A 17,614-nucleotide genomic window follows, 5' to 3' on the forward strand; every position below is an offset into this window, starting at 1 on the left:
CAGTTTAGATAGAATGGTATTAATATGTATTTTTCATCATCTATTTGCAGAGCAGGGATTATAAAAATAAATAAAAAATAATATTCCTTTCTCTACTATTGTAACTGAAAATCTATTTCTTTGAGTAGGCTATGCAAAGACATTTGACCTTGAGACCTCATCCAATTTAGAACTCTGTTGAAAAGCCTTTCACTTAAATGTAACATCAGTGACAAAGAAAGGAGGAGAATTAGTGGAATTCATAACAGATGATAAAAGAAATGTAGGTTGTGACCTACTGTTAAGAGATAGATGAAAGGAAATTATTGTGTCTTTCTAGAGAAAAAAATAGAAGAGATTCATTATTTGCAAAACCCAAAATAAACATTGATTTTGAGGACAGAATGCCTGAATTCTGGTCTTATCATTTTCCTGGTCCTTTAGCTGCCTTGGAACCTCCTTGGATTGGTTATAGGAACTTGGTGAAGAATGTGGAAAAAATGAGGATAAATAACAAATAATTGAAATGGTCATGATTTTATTTCTTCAAAATAGTTCTAAGAAAACATGTAAGGCTTTCTCGGTTACTTCCTGCAGAAGACTCTGAACAATGAAACAACGCAGGGGTGATTAGTTTTTTCCATCTGGGTTGCTGGGGTTTCCTTTATTGCTCATTCATATGCAAATCATCACTGATATTAATTATTAGCTTTTCTTGGTAATAGTTTTACCACAACACAAGGAGAGAAAGGGGGTTGCTGATCCTGGGACCACTGTCTTGGTGGGTGAGTCAGTTCAGATAGCTGTGTGTTTGCAGAACGTTACTAGAGTAATAAGGAACACCTTTTATTTTTTTTTTCTAATTTTATTTTATTTTTAAACTTTACATAATTGTATTAGTTTTGCCAAATATCAAAATGAATCCACCACAGGTATACACGTGTTCCCCATCCTGAACCCTGGAACACCTTTTATTGAGAGAAAGTGTTACAGTTTTCAACTTACTTTCACACATGTAAACTCATGTGGCTGTGGCTCCAGGGTCACAGTACCAGGGCTTGAAGCTCTGTGGTCTCAGCACTCCCAGGCAGGTCACTCTGTGTCTCTGTCTTTCCCAGTTTGTGAAATGGAGGTAACACTACTGTGTTCACCTATTACATGGAGTTGCTCTGTTAGCTCAAATGAAAATATATGCCTTGCCAACTATAAAGTTCTGTGTCAATAGAAACTATCACGTTAAAGATGAGGAAATCCAGGCTGTGAAATGTCCCTGCACTTGCTAAAGGTGTCTGGGCAGGTGATGGTGGAGTTGGACTCCACCATTCTTCTTAAAAAAAAAAAAAAACACACAGGGAGGGGCAGTCTGTCATTTTTTGGCCACCCAGCAGCTGAACCCTCTTGCCTATGTTTTGAAGACACCCTCCTTCTCAGAGCCATACCCCTCCTCTCATCATTTAAATGCTCACTAATTAAACTGAAAATGCTACTGCTTTACTTGGCCTCACTTAAACTGGGTGGCAGACTGACCCGGGCCCCAGGGTGGCTGTTCTCACTGACCCCTCTGAGGACTGACTTGGGTTTCACTCCTGATGTTAACATTCCAAATTTGACTCTTCTGAAGGAGAGTCTGTGAACTGCCCAGTATCTTTATTTATTTAAACATTACATATTAATTATTAAAATAATAAAATTCAATATTAAATAATAATTTATTTAATAATTAAAAAATTTATTTAGCTGCACCAGGTCTTATTTGTGGCACATGGGATCTTTCATCTAGCTCCCCCATAGCACTGGGATCTTAGTTTGCTGACCACGAATCAAACCCATGTTCCCTGTGTTGCAAGGTAGATTCTTAACCACTGGACCACCAAGGAAATCCCATACCTAGTATCTTTAAAACCAGTACACCTCAAAGTGTAAGATGCACACAAATCATCATACGTGTGTGTGCTCAGTTGTGTCTGACTCTTTGTGGGCCCGTGGACTGTAGCTCACCAAGCTCTTCTGTCCATGGAATTTTCCAGGCAAGAATACTGGAGTGAGTTGCTGTTTCCTCCTCCAGGGGATCTTTCCAACCCAGGCATCAAACCATATCTCTTGAGTCTCCTGCATTGGCAGGAGGATTCTTTACCACTGTGCCATCTGGGAAGCCCTACAAATCACTGCTGCTGCTGTTGCTAAGTCTCTTCAGTCGTGTCCGACTCTGTGCGACCCCATAGATGGCAGCCCACCAGGCTCCCCCGTCCCTGGGATTCTCCAGGCAAGAACACTGGAGTGGGTTGCCATTTCCTTCTCCAATGCATGAAAGTGAAAAGTGAAAGTGAAGTCGCTCAGTCGTGTCCGACTCTTAGCGACCCCATGGACTGTAGCCTACCAGGCTCCTCCGTCCATGGGATTTTCCAGGCAAGAGTACTGGAGTAGGGTGCCATTGCCTTCTCTGTACAAATCACTAGATTATATTAAAATGTAGAATGGGACTTAAGAGCTCTGGGTGGAAGTGAGATTCTGCATTTCTAACAAGCTCCCAGGTGATGCTGCAGCTGCTGCAGCTGCTGAGGACCCCACTTTGTGCAGCATGCTTTTTCTATTTCTTTTCAGCTTAACAAATATCTTGACTAATACTTGTAGATTCTGTCATCAATAATGGGTGGGGGGGCATGGTTTATATACAAACCGATACTGAAACACACAAAAAGGAAAATTATCGATTTTTCTGGGATGACAATTATTCTATTTATTCTATTATTTTCTAGGGAAAAGGCTGGATGATGTTTAATTTTAAAAATTAAGGTGAGTCAAAATTGTGTTGAGTGATATTTTATTGTTCTGTAATAGCCTTTAGAGTTAATTGAAGCGATGTATGAAAGGCAATGCCAAAGAATGCTCAAACTACCGCACAATTGCACTCATCTCACACGCTAGTAAAGTAATGCTCAAAATTCTCCAAGCTAGGCTTCAGCAATACGTGAACCAACTTCCTGATGTTCAAGCTGGTTTTAGAAAAGGCAGAGGAACCAGAGATCAAATTACCAGCATCCGCTGGATCATGGAAAAAGCAAGAGAGTTCCAGAAAAACATCTATTTCTGCTTTCTTGATGATGCCAAAGCCTTTGACTGTGTGGATCACAATAAACTGTGGAAAATTCTGAAAGAGATAGGAATACCAGACCACCTGACCTGCCTCTTGAGAAATCTGTATGCAGGTCAGGAAGCAACAGTTAGCACTGGACATGGAACAACAGACTGGTTCCAAATAGGAAAAGGAGTTCGTCAAGCCTGTATATTGTCACCCTGTTTATTTAACTTATATGCAGAGTACATCATGAGAAACGCTGGACTGGAAGAAACACAAGCTGGAATCAAGATTGCCGGGAGAAATATCAATAACCTCAGATATGCAGATGATACCACCCTTATGGCAGAAAGTGAAGAGGAACTCAAAAGCCTCTTGATGAAAGTGAAAGAGGAGAGTGAAAAAGTTGGCTTAAAGCTCAACATTCAGAAAACGAAGATCACGGCATCCGGTCCCATCACTTCATGAGAAATAGATGGAGAAACAGTGGAAACAGTGTCAGACTTTATTTTTCTGGGCTCCAAAATCACTGCAGATGGTGACTGCAGCCATGAAATTAAAAGAGGCTTACTCCTTGGAAGGAAAGTCATGACCAACCTAGATAGCATATTGAGAAGCAGAGACATTACTTTGCCAACAAAGGTTCGTCTAGTCAAGGCTATGGTTTTTCCTGTGGTCATGTATGGATGTGAGAGTTGGACTGTGAAGAAGGCTGAGCACCGAAGAATTGATGCTTTTGAACTGTGGTGTTGGAGAAGACTCTTGAGAGTCCCTTGGACTGCAAGGAGATCCAACCAGTCCATTCTGAAGGAGATCAGCCCTGGGATTTCTTTGGAAGGAATGATGCTAAAGCTGAAACTCCAGTACTTTGGCCACCTCATGCGAAGAGCTGACTCATTGGAAAAGACTCTGATGCTGGGAGGGATTGGGGGCAGGAGGAGAAGGGGACGACAGAGGATGAGATGGCTGGATGGCATCACTGACTCGATGGACGTGGGTGAGTGAACTCCGGAGTTGATGATGGACAGGGAGGCCTGGTGTGCTGCGATTCATGGGGTTGCAAAGAGTCGGACACGAATGAGTGACTGATCTGATCTGATCCTAAAACTAGATTTGGAAACCATTCTGTGAGGTATTTACATCTTCAGGTGCATGATTAGAGTGGGGGTGTAAGCGGTGTAGGAGGCAGAAACAATAACTTCTGACTAAATTCACTTTGCCAGAATCTTTCCCTCATGCGCTGTCTCTTTAAATAACTGAGACAAAGAGAGTTCAGCTAGATAAAGGCAGAAGCAGAGTGCATGTATGCTGGGTCACTTTAGTTGTGTCTGACTCTTTGTGACCCCATGGACTGTAGCCCACCAAGCTCCTCTGTCCATGGGATTCTCCAGGCAAGAATACTGGAGTGGATTGCCAGGCCCTTTTCCAGGAGATCTTCCTGACCCAGGGACTGAACCCACATCTCTTGTGTCTCCGGCTTTGGCAGGCGGGTTCTTTACCACTAGCACCACCTGGGAAGCCAAGAAGCAGAGTGGCCCTCCCCCGATTATGGTAACAGGTATGGACAGTAGAGGCCTAAAGACTAGTGTCTAAGTCATCTCAAGCTGCCATAACAAAACACCATAGCCTGGGTGGCTTACACAGACATTACTCTCTCACAATTGTAGAGACCAGCTGATTTGGAATTTGGTGAGGGACAGATGGCTGACTTCTTGCTATTTTTTCACATGATGGAGAAACACAACTTTGGTGTCTCTCTTCTTATAAGGACATGAGTCTCATTTTGGAGGCCTCACTATCATGACCTCATCTAAATCTAATTCTCTCCTAAAGGCCCCACCACTTAATGCCATCACATCAGCGGGTTTAGAGTTTCAACATTTGCATTTGTAGGGGGTAGGGAAACAGACATTCGGTCCACTACAACTAGATAAAGACTCTTTTAGATAAATGATTTAGCTTCGGTGCTAGGATCCTGTCAGTTCTGGTCAGAGTTCCCTGTTACCAGTGGTGGCGTGTTTTTGCTGCAATGAATGAGCACCCGTGGTGAGCTCTGATCGACAGCAGAGCAGTGGGCAATACCTGCTTTCCTGTGGAGCCTGGAGGGTGGCAGCGTTCTGTCAGTTGGATAACAAGCCCTGGGAGGCCGTGGATAAACAAAAAATGAATGCTCTGGTTCTAGAAAACAAACAAGGCAAACTCCAAGGTAGCTCAGAACACAAGAGAGTATATCAAATGGACTTTAGGAAGAAAACCAAGAGTTGTGTGAACACACCAAGATTTCCCCTGGTTCATGCCAGCATCCAAAGAACATCTTACTGTTGGTTTCTTGGCTGCACATGCCTTTCCAAGGCAGAAACAGAAAGACAAAAATCTACAACACAGAGAAAACAGGCATGGAGAGAAAACTGAGTAGGTTTTGCCATAATTAAGTCAGAAAATGGCTAGCCTTCCCTTATTCACAGCTTACATAAGCAATTCTCACTCTGGTATTGTAGTATTTAAGGAATTCTCCAAGATGTCTTCAGGAAATCTTCTCTCTTCAGATCTCTCTCCCCTAACACCCCTTCTAAACAATTTAATGTAAATAAACTCACATTTTAAATCTGAAAACATGCATGACTCACGTACAAATTTCATATAGTACATTAGGAATCAAAATGAGATAATTGAACTATCTTTAATGGAAAAGAGCTAAACAATAAATAATAGTGCTAATAATAAATAAATGAATAGCAAAATTTGTAGCTAAGATGGATAGATCTTTGAGATATATTGTAGCATAAAAACAAATTGAAAAATAGTGCATATATCATAAATTTTGAGGCAAACACACACAATTTTTTTTTATAATATATATGAAGATGTAAGGAAAATGGTCTGGAAGAGACATTTCCATCTGAGCTGAGTAATTATCCTAGCAAAGGATTAAACAATAGCAACTACACACAAAAATCCAAGCATGGACCTTACCTAGAGAGACCCCAAAGAACAAGCCCCATTTGGGCCTCAGAGAGAGAAGACACACCATTTTTGTGGATTTAACCAAATGTGTTAGGCAAAATCATACACCAATATATTTATTTATTCTTAAAATTTTGAAAGCATCATGCTTTTACTTTTATTTATTTGGGTGTGTCATGAGCAGCATGCAGGATATTAGTTCCCCCACCAGGGATCAAACCTGTGCCCCTTGCAGTGGAAGCACAGAGTCTTAACCACTGGACCACCAGGGAAGTCCCACACCAATATACTTAAATACAAGCGGGAGGAGAATTATCTCATTGCCCTCCTCCCCACTCAAATAATGCCTTGGATTCCACTCTCTCAGGCAAAAAGAGGCCAAAACGAAAAAAGGGAAACAAAGTAAAGATGAAGAAGTTAGTTCTGGGCCAGGTCATCCCAGTCATTTGTGGGACCCAGGGCTAGAGTACAAATGGACATCCATGTGTAATATGTCTAAACATGTAAGTTATAAGTCAAGCAAACACGCTGTTTGTTACGTGAAATATATTGTGTCTTCCTGCTTTGACAAATATTCCTGCCAAATTAATAACTGACATGAGGGACAGGTCAAGTGAGAGCTGTCAGAGTCGGACATCAGCAAGAGGCAGCATTTGGAGAGCCAGCTCGTGGTCCGTGGGTCTTGTTCTTGGTTTTCTGCTGCTGGCCTGTGTGGCGAGGGGCTCTGTGCATGTGTGGACCACTAGGCTTGCACAGACAATCTCCATCCACATCCCTTTAAACAGCTACATCTGGTCTCCTCTGGCCCTGCTATGTCCCAGCCTTGGAGAATAGGAGCTGGTGAAGGTTGGACTGGGGAAAGGCCTATTGCGGGCCCTGGAAGTGAGCTTAGGGCATTTGGAGAGGAATGTGGGATCTCTCTTCCCCTGAGCTTGGTTTAGAAGTGGAGACAGGACAAAAGCTAAGGAAGGGCACATCCCTTGGGCCTCATGGACTCCTTAGCCCATGGGAAGTGTGATTGAATGAGAGCTGTGGAATGGTCCTCTGAAGCCAGGATCCTGGGTTTGGGTCCCCTCTTACACTGGTCTAAAGTCAGTGCTATTCTTGATTTGGGGATGTTCTGGGCTCAGGTCCTGATGAGTTAAGGGGTTTCAAGTGTCATTTTGATTATGTTATATATAGAATCTAAGTCAGTGAATCATTCCTTTCACTTTGTGCAAAACATGGATATTTAAAAATACAGGCAACATAGCCAGTATTAAGACTTTCATCTCTGTGAGAGATACCCAGGAGTGAATCAGAGACTGACGGATAAAACCAGACCGACCTTTCTCAACTCATCCTCTCATTTCACTGGAGTAACAGGTAGAATTGTTGACACTGTAAATTGTTTTCTCTCCTGCTTTTGCAGAATGAATACGGTTAAATGTACCTTAAACTGCAAACAGTGTGATTCTACTGCACTAACTATGGGATCGTATTTCCTTTGTATTATTTTTTTGCTGCATAACAAATTACCCCCAAATATAACGGCTTAAAACAACAAATATTTATTATTTCAGAGTTTGTGTGGGTCAGGAATCTGTAAAGGGCTTAGCTGGGTGGTTGTGGCTCAAGGTCTGTCATGAGATTGTAGGCAAGCTGTCTACCAGGGCTGCAATGGTCCAAAGACTCAGGTGAGGATGAAGGATCCAATACAAGTTCACTCACGTGGTTTTTTCAGGCTTTAGTTCATTTGCTTATCATATTGTATGGGCCTCCTGGAAGCCAAAAAAACTTCTGGAAGGTGAAAAGAGTCAAGTGACATAGTAACATTCGGAAAAGGGGACTTCAGATCTGGCAGATGCAAGGTAACTTCCAAAACCAGGGTCTGCCAACAGATGCTGTGTTGGGCCACCTGGGGAGTTTATGAAAAATATACCAGTAGTATACACATCCTTATAGTTAATAATACTGTATTATATATTTGAAAGTTGCTTAGAGATTATATCTTAAAAATTCTTGGCATAAGAACAAAATTTTTGTAACTAGGTGTGGTGATGGATATGAACTAGACTTATTATGGTGAGCATTTCACATATATACACCTACCAAATCATTATATTGTACATCTGAAACTAATAAGATGGTGTATATCTAAATAAAAAATACCTGTTCCTAGGTCTACTTTTTTTTTTTTCTTTTGCAAGGAAGGTGAACTCAAGAGAGTTAAATGACTTGCTCAAATGCCCATAGCTAGAAAAGGGCTGAGCTGGGGCTGGAACTCAGGCTCATCTGGAAGTCAGAGTTACTGGGAGAATGTAGCATACCAGCCTGGCTCCCCTCAAACCCATGTGAACATGAAGCCTGCCTCTCCACTGACAGCCAGGCAGCCCTGTGTGAGTTTGTTATATAATCTGTGTGAACCCCAGTTAGTTTATATGTGAAGAGGGTGTAATAGTTACTTTGTGCTGTTATTGTGATGACTGAGATATTTTTTAATGCTCCCTTGCCAAAGAACACTAGGAATATTTCCTATCATTTTAAGAGTTGAATTTATTACTCATTGCACTGAGGGAAATGCATACCATGGGAAACCCTGGAGGTGTGTCAGTGAGAAGGTATTAGAAAATATTATTAAAGGATTTGTTTTTTTGTTAGCTGATTGCAGGGGTGCTCAGGAAACCAGAGTTCATTCTACAAATGTATATCTTTGTAAATCTTATTCTTAGAAGGGAAGACCAGAGGGAGACTGAGGCTATAATTGGCAAAGAGGCTCTAACTGGCCAGAATGGCTGTGTGTCCACTGTGGCTTGGACGATGTTCATATTTTGTCTGTGTTTAGACATGATTAAGGAGTCTTGCTCTTGTCTTCGTACATCGTGGTCACAGAGGGGCCTTGTCTGATGCTGATGTTCTTGTTCATGTTTATGTTAAACAGAAGAACACCAAGGCCCAGTGATAGTACCAAGGCCATCTCTTTCCCAGGTATAAACCATCTAGTCATAGTGCTGGACTCAACTGGTGTTCCAGTCACTGAGCCATGACTTTTATTGCGCTCTCCCACACTGTCAGCACTGGACCTCTGAGTCACAGTGAGACACATAGGGGTGTTCTGAGGTGGAGACATTTGGAGGAAATTAAAAGACAGATGTCCCTTCAAGCGCAATGACTCCTTTTCTTCCCCAGCTTCAGGCATGCTGCTGCTGCTGCTAAGTCACTTCAGTCGTGTCCGACTCTGTGCGACCCCATAGACGGCAGCCCACCAGGCTCCCCCGTCCCTGGGATTCTCCAGGCAAGAACACTGGAGTGGGGTTGCCATTTCCTTCTCCAATGCAGGAAAGTGAAAGTGAAGTCGCTCAGTTGTTCCCAACTTGTAGCGACCCCATGGACTGCAGCCTACCAGGCTCCTCCATCTATGGGATTTTCCAGTAAGAGTACTAGAGTGGGCTGCCTTTGCCTTCTCTGGCTTCAGGCATGACATGAAGCCATTTCCATGAGGTCAAGGGCATTTCAGCCTGTGGAGAATTTCAGAAAGAGAAAAGAGGGGGCTGCAAGGTAGAGGGCTGGACTCTGCCATAGCTTCCTTCCTGCAGTAGAGGTGTACTCTGCACTTACTGTCAGACCTGGGCTTGATGCTGTGTGACACCCACCACCACGTGGAAAATAAACTAGCAAAGGACCACGCTGAGAAACGGGGTAAAAGAAGACAGGGTACCACGAGGACCACTGGCAGTCTAAGCAGTGTTTCCTATACTTTTCTGAATATTGGAATCACCTGGATCTTTCTGGATCCCACTGCACTAATCGAATTCATCTGGGATACCACTCGGAGCATCGAGATTTTAAAAACTCCCTGGGTGATCAAATGTGCAGCAAACTTGGGAAATCATTGGTTTAGCCCATCCACCCTTATAGTTTAGGGTGGAGGGGCCGGGGTCATAAGGCTGTTTAACCATATGAAAGCTGCGGTCCCTCATTCTAGACACTTGGATTTAAATATAAAATCTGAAAATAAATTTCGAGGGGCTTTCAGACCCTAGGAAGAGAATCTAGGAATTCCTCGAGGGAGGCGGGTTGTCTCGTGAAAAACGCCCAATCAGGGTGATTTGAGCTCCCTGCAGAATGGCGCTGGCCCTGCTCTTTCACAGAAGCCCCGGTATTAGTGTCACCAAACCTAGCTCCCGCAGGGAGGTAAGCAGCCACCGAGCAGCCGGTGTGCGCACGTGTGAGAGTGTGCCCGCCGGCGTGCACGCGCGGGGCAGCCGGCGAGCGTGCGTTTCCGTTCGGGAGCCCGGGCGGCCTCCGGCTGCGGCTGCAGCAGCGTGCCCGGCGCCCCCTCCCGCCCAGTCCCCTCCCCCGGTGGCTCTCGCTCGCCCTCGTCCCTCCCCCAGCAGCGTCCGCCGCCTCCGGGTGCGGAGGGCAGCGCACTGCACGCGAACCCCTCCTGCAGGCGCCCGGGCGCTACTCGAGCGCCTTGCCCCGGGCGCGCCTGGCGCCCCCTCCCAGACGCCTAACGACGATGAGCCAAGACTCGGGGGTCGCGGAGAGCAGGTGAGCGCAGCCGCGGGGCTGGGTGGGGGCCGGGGTTTGGGAAGGAGGACGGGCAGAGCGGGGGTGGGGTGCGGCTGGCCCGGACATCGCCGCGTGGAGAAGGGGCTTTGCGGTCTTCAGCACCCTCTATCGTGGGCTCTGCTTTTCCCGTTTTCCGGACGGGGCGGGGGCTCCACTCCCGCCCCGGCATCCCCGCTCGAGCTGCACAAACAAAGCACCCTTCGGTGGCGGCGCCTGCCTGGCGCAGGCACGGAGCATGGGGGTAGCGACTCGCTCTCCAGCCCGGACTCCGATTCCCAACCCGCCGGCAGGCCCCGGGCGGCTGCACCTGGGTCGGGCGGGCTGCGCCGGGGTCGCGCGCAGGTGCTCGCGCGGGAAGCGGTGGCGCGCGGCTGCGAGGCCCCGGGCGCCCGGCCCGGAGGAGGAGCTATGGCCGGCGCTACTGCCCCCTGCCGTCTCGGCTTGCCGGCGCCAGCAACCCGGCCCTTCGGCAGCGGCGGCGCAAAGGCGGCGGCAGGTGGGCCCGATTTGTCCACATTCACCCGGCGGCAGCGGCTGCGGGCGGCGGGCCGGTGTGGAGGGGGCTGATCGCCCTGTGGCATCCCCTTTGCTCCCAGCGCGAGTGGACTCGCGCCCTTCCCGCCTCCGCGCTGACTCCCCGCCGCCCGGGCCGGCTTCTGCTGTCCTCGTCTGCTCCCATCTCTCAAGCCTCGGCTCTCCGGATCCCCTGCGTCCACTGCACCCGTGTCGGGGAGGACTTGGGAAGTTTTTCTGGACACCACCGGCGCTTTGGCCCCTTGACTTTCAAATGGTTTGAGCTGAGAGCGGGATTATTTCCGTAATCCCCTTTTGCCCATGCGTGAAACACCCCCATCATCCCCTTGCGCCAGTCATCCCTTCTACGCTCCCATGGGGCCCTAATAGTGTCTTTAGCACAGAAGGCACGAGATCAACATTGCTTTTAGGATATCTGCTATTACTGTAAAGGTAGCCAATGCCTCTGTTTGTCATCAGCGTCCCACAGACCTTTAAAGGCAGCCTCTTTTCACGTGGGAATGTGTATTCAGAGCTGGTTTGGGCTGTAGTGGTCGAGTTCTCCAGAGCTCTCATCTGCAGAAGCAGACTTTTGGCATCGGATGCAGTTTCAGCACAAGACACGTGACGGCTTGTTTGTGAAATGTATCCTTTAGGTAATTCTCTCATTGCTGTAAGCACATGCCGGAAGCCCGCCCAAAACAGTGCAGAAACGCTGGGCAAAGATTCAGACTCTGCAGAGAACTTGCTTATGAGACAGTCCCTGCCACATCACAGTTTATGCACGATCAACTAGAGAATACGGAGCTTTAAAGTGTCTCACGACTTCAGTGTTTCGTGAATTATTCTTTGAACATTAGGCTCATAATCTTTTAGGAAGGAGGGAAGGATTTTTTTGTTTTGTTTTATGTGTGATTTTTTTTTTTTCTTTTTGTCTCTGTTCTTTAAAACACTGTTGCAAGCAGGAAGACAGTGTAGAAAAGTTTATTGTGGGGTTCTGCTGTTCAATGTCTTGACATTAGCATTAATAAAACCCCACTAGGACAAGAACTGGGTCCACTTGGGTCACCAAAAACACTTCCTTAGAGGTGGTCAGTTAGCAGGAAGACTTGCAAATGGTGGTTAAAGTGAATGTTGAATCAATCAAATACAGCAAAAGTAAAGTTTTGTTCCAAAAGAAAAGGGAAGTGAATTGAAGTATAGTGTGTGGAATTAGCATGCACGGTTATTTACACAAACAAAGCAGAGCTAACTCAACTTCTACCTACTCCTTCCTAGTTCAGTTCAGTCGCTCAGTCGTGTTTGACTCTTTGTGACCCCATTACTCTGAAATATGGGTCCTCCCTACCTCTTTTCATAAAAACTTGCTAGCCTGCAATTGCTGATCTTTCTGGTCTCTTCAGGAAGACTTACTAATGAGTCGTTTGCACATTTCAGTGTGGCACAAAGTCTGTATAATTGTGTGTCAAACAAGGGGGAGGTGTAATTCTCAGTAAACTGTAAAGCACCCTACAGGTGTTTGCTACTGTTACTTGTAATTTTTAGTAGCTGCCCGGTATGCCACTCTGATACTTAGTCATTCGGACATTTTTTGCCATTTAAACTGTTACTACTGATTTTTAAATACTAAGGAGGTCTCTATATCTAGGGACTTCCCAGATGGCTCAGTGGTAAAGAATCTGCCTGCCAATGCAGGAGGTGTGGGTTCAATCCCCGGTCCAGAAGAATCCCATGGAGAAGGAAATGGCAACCCACTCCAGTATTCTTGCTTGGAAAATCCCATGGACAGAGGAACCTGGTGGGCTACAGTCCATGAGGTTGAAAAAGAGTCGGATATGATTTAGTGACTCAGCAACAGCAACTTTATATCTAATTACCACATTGTATCTGTCATTTATCCAGTGAACCTTTTTTTTTTTTAATAGTGCAAACCATACACCAAACGATGTGTTAGATGCTGAGGATGTGGAATCCTTTGCTGTACACACACACACACCTCTCTTGTTCTTTAGTTCCCAAGAGTTATAAACGACTTACAAAGTACAACGTGCATGCGTGCTCAGTTGTGTCTGACTCTTTGCAACGCCGTGGACTGTAGCCTGCCAGGCTCCTCTGTCTGTGGGATTTTCCAGGCAAGAATACTGGAGTGGGTTGCCATTTCCTGCTCCAGGGGACCTTCACTATCCAGAGGTTGAACCTGTGTCTCTTGCATTTCTTGAGCAGCACAATAAAGCCATTAATTTAGGTGTGCATCAGAGCAGGGCTCAGGGAGGCGAGTAGAGAAGGGATCCCTTCATCTGGGCTGAGTAAGGGAATCACCCCACCCCATCCATTCCCAGTCAGGCCAGCTCTCCTTCTTGCCTGCCCTGGGCACTTGTGATTTCATTCTTTTCCCTCTTCTTCCTCCTCCCCTCCTTGACCCCTCACTGATAGAAGTGTTCCAGTTGCCTCCCTTCTCCCTTAAGCCAGCTCAGTTCCAGCTTTTCCTCCTGGTCCCACTTCCCTTTGGAGTACAGTATGCAGAGATTTCATTGACAGTTAGTTATAGGAGAAAGAAGGAAGTAGACCTTGAAACTGTTCACCCTAATTCCTATCACCCCACAGCTGCTATTTGGGCCATATCCCAAATGCAGTCATCTCTTCACTTTGCCCCCTACCACCCAGGCTCATTCTCCATTCATAAATGTGGCCCGCAAAGCTAAAGGCCTATATATTTTTCCTTTCCCAAGATGCTGAAAACCCTTCCGTGAGGTGTGTGTATGTACAGTCGTACAGAAAACCCAGCATTTTAAGTGTACAGCTGATAAATTATCACCGAGTGAACACATCTGTGTAACTACCACCCAGGTCAAGAAATAGAACCTGGCATCCTAAAAGCCCCCTTCCTTTTCCTTGTACTTTCCTATCCCTTCATCCCAAAGGGACCAGAGATAGTTTTGCTAGTTTGTAAACTTTATGAAAATAGACTCATACAGCATATGCCCTTTTGTGTTTGACTTCTTTTGTGCCATATTGTTTGTGAGATTCATCCTCTCAGTTGCGTGTAAGCAGTTTTGGATTCTCGTGGCTTACAGGACTCCATTTTAGGACGGAATCACATTTTGTTCACCCATTTTTCTCTTGATGAACATGGCAGTTGTTTCCAGGTTTTGCCTGTTACAACTAATGATGCGTGAATCCTTTAGCCTTTTGATATCCAAAAACCTACCTGTTTGACCACTATTTTTTTTTTTTTTCCTTCTGGTATAACTGAAGAAAAGGAAGGGAGGGAATAGATGAAGGAGCCAGCCTGGAGAGCCAGGCCTGTGGGTTTTTCACCTTTGCTGGCACTAAATGTTTTCCAAAGCATTTAAGGCTGTGCTCTCATTCCGGGACCTGAACATAGAAGAAAAAAGTGATGGGATGGCTTACATCCCAGGTGAACTGATTATAGGTGGTGGTTATGGGATGCTTAGAATAAAGGAAGCTGGGTGATGATGGGAAGCCTGCCCAGCTTGGGAAGTGTCCCTTGGGAGAACTGACAGCTGGTGGCTCATGACTCCCACATCTCTCCTCCACCTTCCCCCACCTGTCTGCCACTTTCCCCTATGGAGTCCTTGACCCCCCCTCCCCCACCTCTCCTCCCCGGCCCCAGCCTGGTCCCAGAGGGCTTGGAGTACAGGAAATCCTTCTGTCCCTATGCAAGGGGCTGTGTAGTTGGCTTCCAGACCTCAAGTCTGTGAAGACAGTTTCCTTGGAGTATGCTTTAAAGTTTCCTAGCCTCCTGTGGGGTGTTTGTCATCTAGTACTACAACTTCTTGGGCAGGGAGGTCTGGCTTTTGTGGCCTGGAGACTGAGATTTTCTTTGGGGAAATGCTTGGATCTTTTGGGCTCAACATAAGCAGTTTCTGGCGTGCTGCGATTCATAGGGTTGCAAAGAAGTCAGACACGACTGAGCAACTGAAGTGAACTGAACTGAGCCTGTAGGCTATCAGGGTTGCACAGCGTCAGACATTCCCCATGAGAGATGTTGACGACAGCAGATTCTGTAACCCTGCATTGTTGACTTCCTCCTTTGTGTTCAAACTTCAGATCTTCCCAAGAGGGAAGATTTAGAGACCACTCGGTGGACCAGATGATCTTTATTCAGCATCCTGGGGTTGCCATAGGCTTGGTTACAGAGTTGGAATTTCTCCACCTCCCTGTCTTTCCTCATCTCCTCCCTTTCTCCCTCTGATCACGCTTGCTTTCCTCCTGTTCCTGGATCTTGATCAGTTCCTTCCTGCCTCAGACAGAAGCTGTGTGACCTCTACTCCCCCAGCCCCAATTCTTCTCTTGCCTATTCCTCCTTGTCTTTTGTGGCTGAGTTTAAATGTCACTTCCTCAGGAAGCTGCCCCCTGCCACCCACCCCCACCCCAATTTTTCAATCTTAGACAGCACTTCCTTTCTCAGATGCAAGTAGACAGTCTTCCCCATCAGGCTGATGGGTTCTTGAAGCCACAGCGCCAGTTGCTCTATTCATTCATGCCTGGCACATAGTCCATCTGTTTTGTTAAATGGATGAATTGATGGGTAAACTAGGAGATCTGAGACAGGTTGTAAGATTGTCTCTGCTTCTAACTTGCTGTGTGATCTTGGGTGTTTATTAGTTTCACCTCTCCTAGAATGCATCTTTCCCTCTGTGAAATAATGCATCAGACTGGAAGATCTTTATAGGTTCCTTTCTGTTTCAGTTTTTTCTGAGTCTAACAGTGAGAGGATCCTGAGGGGTGGTAGCTTTCTCTGAAAATGCAAAAGCTGACCTTTCCATTGAGGTTTAAGTGGTCTTAAGTTTCATGCCTGTGTTCTTGGCATGAGAGCTGCATTCTTCCCAGTTCACCATAGCCTGCTCTGGGCTAAAATGACAGCTTATATTGCTTTTATTGTGCTCTTCCCACATCACATACAGTTTATTTCCTGATCTGTCTTCTCTTCCGTTAGTGTGCCCCTTGGGACCAGGTTCCTGTGTCATTTTTATATCCCCTCCGCTCATCACAGCGGATTTCAGTTGATGAAAAGAGACCTGTATTATAGAGAATAGTATTTTCATCGAGTTTATTCTCTGGAAAGTATAACTTTTATGATTATGAAGATTAACTTTAGTTTGTGACTAACATAAACTCTTTTCCACTTTCTTAACCCATTTAACTTTTTTTGACCTATTTCCTGAAGGTTGATAGGAGCTGAAATAAGTAAAACACTAGTTGGTTTCGTTCTGGTGAAGAGTTAGAGGAGGATTTGGGCCTCATCATAGGTTTGTGCGCATGCATGCTCAGTCACTTTAGTCGTGTCTGACTCTTTGCGACCCTATGCTATGTAGCCCGCCAGACTCCTCTGTCCATGGGCTTCTCCAGGCAAGAGAATTGGAGCGGGTTGCCGTGCCCTCCTCCAGGGGATCTTCCTGACCCAGGGACTGAACCTGTATCTCTTGTGGCTCCTGCATTGCAGATCGATTCTTTACCTGCATCGACCCATTATGGGTTTAATTATGCCTAATAACTTTTTATTATTTACTGCAAGGTGACTCTAGTTGAGAATTACCTTCACAGACAGTGACACCTTAGGAACAGAGACTAGAAAGTATTAAGTGTTTTGTCTTTACCTGCTTGGCAGAATTTTAGGCTTTTTGTTGTGAAATGTACTGATAAAAGCTTGGGCTCTGCAGTCAGATGGACTGGGTTTGTGGATAAGTTACCCAGCCTTATTTCCTCATCTGTGAAATGGGGATGATACTAGTTCAGCATCAGGCACTAAAAAGTTTGTTGCAAGGAGCCCATTGATGCCTGCCAGGTCCTTGGCTCAGGTTCAGGCACACAATAAATATTAAAAAAAAGTATTAGCTATTATATTATGGTTTAAATATAATAAAATGTTATATTGTAATTATATTGATACATATTAATATATTATATATATTATATGGTGTGCTGCAGTCCATGGGGTCTTGAAGAGATGGACACAACTTGGCAACTGAACAACAACAATTATGGTTTTATTTTCACTTTAAGGATTGTTAAAATCTTTAACTGGAGAATTATTACTCACGGAGCCAGATTTGACTGAAACCCTTCTGGCACCTACTATCCACCTGTCCAGGCTGCAGTCAGGTGGGAGAAAGGCTCCCTCTGGTTGGATTTTACAGTGCCAAGATGCAGCGTTTTTCTCCCCCAACTAAGGGAAAGAGACCTGTACTAGGCAGGGCCTGGGAGCTGGTAGGCATAAGGCAGCACTGACATTACACCCAGTCATCACGATTGAGTCGGGATGAAAATGTAAGGAATTTTAAAAGTGATACTTAAGTAAATGTCTACTTCCATTCCCTACTGATCTTCAGCCCCTAAATTACACTGGGAACATCTGAAATGGGTCCTCCCTCTCCATGATTAGTTTTCCTTTTAACAAACCACATGGAAAAGCAGACAGAAAGAAGATGTGGGGCACTAGCATCCATGTGGCGTGTCAGAGAGGAAGAAAATCTTCCTCTACCCTTCTGGGTTCTTCTAGTCTAA

At 45.4% G+C, this 17,614-nt stretch overlaps 1 protein-coding gene across 1 annotated transcript in view; it reads left to right on the forward strand.

Annotated features, from left to right (window-relative positions):
- Nucleotides 1-10,123: 10,123 nt before the first annotated feature.
- The window catches only part of LOC106701267 (NACHT, LRR and PYD domains-containing protein 1a), a 41,149-nt gene continuing 33,658 nt past the window's right edge, over nucleotides 10,124-17,614 (forward strand). Inside the window, exons 1-2 of the mRNA XM_070361093.1 lie at nucleotides 10,124-10,157; nucleotides 10,234-10,552. Coding sequence (XP_070217194.1) covers nucleotides 10,124-10,157; nucleotides 10,234-10,552 — 353 coding nt within the window. The remainder of the gene's footprint in view (nucleotides 10,158-10,233; nucleotides 10,553-17,614) is intronic.

The sequence above is a fragment of the Bos mutus genome, chromosome 1 (genome assembly GCF_027580195.1).
Source record: "Bos mutus isolate GX-2022 chromosome 1, NWIPB_WYAK_1.1, whole genome shotgun sequence".
Lineage (NCBI taxonomy): Eukaryota > Metazoa > Chordata > Mammalia > Artiodactyla > Bovidae > Bos > Bos mutus.